Here is a 6,298-nt window from a genome sequence, read left to right as displayed (position 1 = left end):
ATTTGAGTGTTCATGTAATGCTGATGCATGCAGCTGCTTCAGCGCCATCAATGCCAATCGTGAATAGGTATACAATATTTACACAGAATTTTGGAGAGGTTGACAACAATTATGTGACATGTTAACACTTGAAAGGCCAAGGTCCTGCACGTACCATTAACGGCCAAGCAGTCATGTTGACTGCTTGTATAGAGAACTATCTAACTACCCAATAAAATTAGTTTATTAGTTCTGTTGCTACTTTATGCCAGTTAGTATACCATTTGCATTGAAATCAAGGAGGAATTACATGTCAAGGCTATGCTTGAGTATATGGTTTTACAAAGTTTTTCCATTCTAGATAACTATTGGAATGAAAATAAAAAATCATTTTTTTGTTTGTTTCTTTATTGTATTTTCTTTATAGCATAACATTATCATAAAAAAAAAGTTTTTCATTTCTTCCTCTAAATGAAAATTTACAATAATAGCAAAAAGCGATAAAAATTCAAAGCAAATAAAAATTAATTATAATGGGAAAGGTTTTCAAAATTGTAAATTCAGGTGTTATTTGGTATTAGCCAAACAACTTGTAAAATAAACATCCATATTGATTTAGGGAAATGTTTTTGCTTATTTGATATGACAGAATTTGAATAATAGGTCTGTGATGAATAACATTTATATCCTCACTTCTTGCACAATTTACAAAATACAATTAGTTTAGTTACAGCAGTGCATTTTCCACACACATATTTCTCATATATTTTGCAGGTCATCACGGTTTTGTTATTTTTACACTAGCCGATTTGGCATTGCTTCCTTTTCTTATTTGGTGTTCTACTCTCCTCTTCCAAAATCTCATCAGAATCATCGGCACTTTCCGCCAACTCTAGATTTTTCAAAGAATATGCAAATTCCTCTGCTAATCAAAGATTAAAATCATGACGGCTTAGTTTTTCCCCTGTGACCTCTGAATACAATATCCATGCATTGATAATTGCAAGATCAAGAATATTGTAAAATACATGGATAGGCCAACGTCTGGAAGGACACCTTTTGGAATGATTTTGTGCCATTTGGTCAAGTACGTCTACTCCAAATTTTGTTGCATTGTAATACACAACAGTTTCTGGCTTTTTCTTCTGTCCATCTCCTATTGAAACAGTACGATGAAGTGAACTGAGTATAAAGACTGTCTTGTTTTTCTTACTTTGGTTTATTGCCAAGGTCGTATCCTTATTCTTCAGCAAAAGTGTATCATAGAGTTGACCTTTCCATGACTTCATTTGAAATGGAATTTCTCTACGGGCTTTATTCATTGTGCCAACAATGCTGGTGTTTTTTGCTTTCAGATGTTCAGCTAACTGAAGCAATGTGAAGAAATTATCAGTTATGACATTTCTACCTTTCCCAGTGAATGGTTCCATTAGTCTTCGCACAACATGAGTTGATAAGGGCTGATTTGCTGGTCGAAGTTCATCTTTTCCCAAGTAAGGAAAAGCATTTAGCAAATACTTTGATTCTGTATCAGCAGCAATCCAAAACTTTATTCCAAATTTGTCTGGTTTATGTCCCATTTACTGCAGAAAAGAACATTGGCATTTTGAGGGAAAAAGTTGTTCATTTATATGTAAGTCTATGTATGTCTCTGTATATGTATACCAGTATGTGTACACATATGCATATATTATGCATGTGTGTGTATGAATACCTGTCTGTTATACGTATGTATGTCTTTGTATATATTTATATAGAGATGTGTTTTATATATACATATAATTTTGTTTATGCATTTATATAGATAAAGGTACCGTTATTCTAATAAATAAACTGTATTGAAAATCAAAAACAAGAATTTAACTGTCACCAGAAAGGACCCTTTTTGGCAGGTGTCTAATAAAGTTTGATCTCCACCCAGTAAAGACCTGATCACAGCCCAGGTAGCTGGTATGGGAGTGTCATTGTTCTCTAAGCCTCTATATGAATGTTCATACGTTTACTTTACCTATAAATTGTAAAGAAACCTCTCTCAATAAATTATTTCTCTGAAGAAGTATCACGAAACTAGTCAGGACTTAATCATATATTTCGTATTTTCATTTTCCCTGTTGTTCTTCTGCATCTGAGCATCACGTTTTCCTGTGATTTTTACGCACATATATATATATATATATATATATATATATATATATATATATATATATATATATATATATATATATATATATATATATATATATATATATATATATATATATGGTGTGTATACATATATGTATATAAAGAGCTGTTGAAAATCATCAGAAATAGAATCGTATAATACGTTGATGATGACATTCTATCCCATTTGCACTAAATATAAAACTTTCTCTCTCTCTCTCTCTCTCTCTCTCTCTCTCTCTCTCTCTCTCTCTCTCTCTCTCTCTCTCTCTCTCTCTCTCTCTCTCTCTCTCTCTCAACGCAATTGAATCCATTATCTTTTTTAAAAACACCTATTATTTTTATTAATTACAGGATGAGTCCCTTATCATATTAATTAAAACTAGGGCTACAAATGATATGGCTTTGATTTCTGAAAATCAATCTGTCTATTCAAACTGATATGAAAATGTACTAAATATTTTACGTACAATAGCCATATTACTAGGAAATAATTTGATAAGCGAAATCTTTGCCTGTTAATTAGTCAAATTACCAAAAGATCTTTATCATGTATTGTCAGAAATTGTTAGAAATGGTCGACATAAAATTTACATTGAAAATCCCAAGTTTTTCATTAATGATTTTTTTTTGTTCATGCTCTTCCTTTACCAGTTTATTATCGTTTGAATCTTACTTTTAAGGCAACATATAACCAAGGAAGGGTGACCGACCGTCAAGTATGTCATTAGTGTATCAACTAACAAGAACTGAAGTACCACAGTAAAAGCTAACAAGGCCTCCCACTCTTGACTCCTATACAGTAATTAAAGCACTCTCATTCTTCTCCCCTTGGGAATTAAAAAGTCTCCCCTTCAGCATGCGTTGAGCTCTCTAGATATTGATCTCCTCTCTATGTCGGAAAAGCTTTTGGTATGATCAGGTTATTAGGCCGGAAGTCCAGTCTGTATTCCAGTACTTTGGAATACGTGTGCTATATATTATAAACTAAAAACGGTGATTTTTTACCAACTATAAACCATTCACGGTTGCTGATTCATAGTTCCATGCCCATGACTAATGATTAAATTAATTTATAAAATTGTATGTATACGCACATAAATGTATACATTATATAAATACTGTGTATATGTATGTATAGTATGTGGCCGCATTTATATATATATATATATATATATATATATATATATATATATATATATATATATATGCATATATATATATATATATATATATATATATATATATATATATATATATATATATATATATATATATATATATATATATATATATATTTATATACACACACACACACATATATATATATATATATATATATATATATATATATATATATATATATATATATATATATATATATATATATATATATATATGTATATATATATATATATATATATATATATATATATATATATATATATATATTCATATAAAGATATATATATATATATATATATATATATATATATATTCATATAAAGATATATATATATATATATATATATATATATATATATATATATATATATATATATATATATATATATATATATATATATATATATATACTTGATGCTACATTAGAATGAGAATTTGAGTGATATTTTGCAGTTTATTTGTTCCCAGATATATAAAATGATTAAGATTGTTGTCCCCTGATATGGAAATATGCTGAAACATATCCCTTCTCGTTCGGACAAAACATAGATTAATGCTGATTGTAGACGTTCTAATTGAAGGGAGAGAGAGATTATGTTCTTTGGAGAAGTAATATATTAGATCAGATCTGACTTGTCAGAACTATACGTATATAAAATCGTTTTGGTATCAATTGAAAATAAAATATAAGCCCATTGTAAAAAAAGAAATCTCCTATGCTTAAACCTTATGGCTGTCACTCACTGTCCATGGGAAAGGTCAATAACTTTGGTGTATATATATTTAAACGTAAAGTGTAATGAGATATAGAGTTTTCTTCAATCCTGTTTTCTTGAAGTTGAAATAATTAGTTCAAGTTTTTGGCCCATTGAAATTTAAACACTTACTGGTCCTATTATAGAGGTGTGAAACCAAACTCTCTCTCTCTCTCTCTCTCTCTCTCTCTCTCTCTCTCTCTCTCTCTCTCTCTCTCTCTCTCTCTCTCTCTCTCTCTCTCTCTCTCTCAAAAAGACGGGTGAATTCTTAGTTTTTAAGTTATCTGTTATTTTTTTTAAAGTTACGATGAACAGTTTCTTTTTGCATTCAATGAAGAAATGGTAATGTTATTCCATCAAGTAAATATGTGTGTGTGTGTGTGTGTGGAAGCTCTATCTTTGCTGATTGCCGCCATTACGTCAATATTAACGTGTGTGAACGTCTTTTGCCAAAAATATAATTATCAGGCGCCTTGTTTGCTGTTTTGGTTCCACGAGTGGCTCGGGACATTTGATGCCCACCTTACAATTTTCCATGCTTTACAAAAATCCCTTTATTTTGGTTAGGAAATTCATAAGTAGGGCAACTGCCATATATGAATTAATGATCAAGATTTGATAAGATTTATACAGGCTTTATATTATAATAATAACAATAATAATAATAATGATAATAATAATAATAATAATAATAATAATAATAATAATTATTATTATTATTTTTATTATTAATTTTATTATTATTATTATTATCATTATTTTTATTATTGTTATTATAACAATTATTATTATTATTATGATTATTATTTTTTAGTATCATCATCATCATTGTTGTTATAATAATAAATAGTACTATTATTATTATTATTATTATTATTATTATTATTATTATTATTATTATTATTATTATTATTATTATCATTATTATTATTATTATTATTATTATTATCATTACGACGAGCTAAGCTACAACCGTAGCTGGAAAAGCAAGGTGCTATAATCTCTAAAGCTTTAACAGATAAAATAGCCCAGCGAGGGAAGAAAACAAGAAAATATATAAACTACAAAAGAATTAATGAACCATTAAAAAAAAATATTTCAAGAACAGTAGCGACCTTAGATTAGATATTTCATATACAACCTGTAAAACCACGAGAAGGCAAGAGGAAGAGAAATAAAATAAAACAGCGTACTAAAGTGTACCCTCAAGCAAGAGAACTCTGATACAAGACAGCGTAAGACCATGTTACAGAGGCTATGGAACTACACAAGAAGACAATGGTTTGATTTTGAATTGACATTCTCCTAGAAAGTGTTGGGGAAATAACAAAGACATATGAAGATTATTAGTATTTTTTTATGTTTTATTTTTTTTTGAGAAGAAAGTATTCAAATTGCTCATAGTACTCTATTTTTGGAGCTATTGTAAGGAAACTTACAGAAAAGAAATATATAATAAGGAAAAATATCTCTTAGAGCTATTTTTTCGACAATAAAAAAGGGAAAAATTTCTATGAATATTTAAATTTTTCGTCATTAAAAAGTTAATCTCTAAACTCATAGCCTTTATTCTTCCTTTTTGAAAAATCTAACAAAAACAAGAAATATCCCATCTCTTCATTAAAATGGTATATTATTCTTCAATATTGATCCTCAAATAAGTGTATATGCGTTTGAATTAGAAAAAAAGTTAAACTAAGATTTTTTTTTTCTTGTTTTTTATCACTCCCTTGGATACATATGGCACTTAAGTTTCAATACTTGCCGTGGATACTCCGTGACTAGGTCAAATTTACGAGTCATACCACACTGATTTCGGAGAAACGAGCATGATTGACTTTTAATTCATTATTTCTCCAATATTTGTTAGTATTTGAGAAAACTTTATCACCATGATATATAGAATACCACACACGATATTACGTGAATTTGATAATTTTCGTTGAATAAGAAAAAATAAATATTCGTCCAAAAATAAGGCCTATGTTACACTTAAGGTTCATACCGCCATGGCTTTAGAGTAACGAGGGGTTTGGGTTTTTATATATGTTATATATCCATTATTTTATCAATATTTTGTCGCACAACTTGTCACCGTGATACAGAGGAGGTCATAGAAGACTTTGTGTAAAATTATTTATTTTCTTTTGATATAAAAGATATTTGTCCAAAAATAAGGAAAACGTCCCCCTTCTTAGTGCTACCTTTAGCTGTCA

The 6,298-nt window shown here is 28.9% G+C and overlaps 1 protein-coding gene across 1 annotated transcript; it reads right to left on the bottom strand.

The window, feature by feature from the left end:
- Positions 1-908: 908 nt before the first annotated feature.
- LOC137628654 (piggyBac transposable element-derived protein 4-like) lies at positions 909-1,559 on the bottom strand. The gene has a single exon (XM_068359806.1). It carries the CDS (start codon positions 1,557-1,559, stop codon positions 909-911), a length of 651 nt encoding a protein of 216 aa, XP_068215907.1.
- Between the last annotated feature and the right edge of the window lie 4,739 nt (positions 1,560-6,298).

Source organism: Palaemon carinicauda, chromosome 36, assembly GCF_036898095.1.
Source record: "Palaemon carinicauda isolate YSFRI2023 chromosome 36, ASM3689809v2, whole genome shotgun sequence".
NCBI lineage: Eukaryota > Metazoa > Arthropoda > Malacostraca > Decapoda > Palaemonidae > Palaemon > Palaemon carinicauda.
This window is presented reverse-complemented; position numbering and strand designations above follow the sequence as displayed.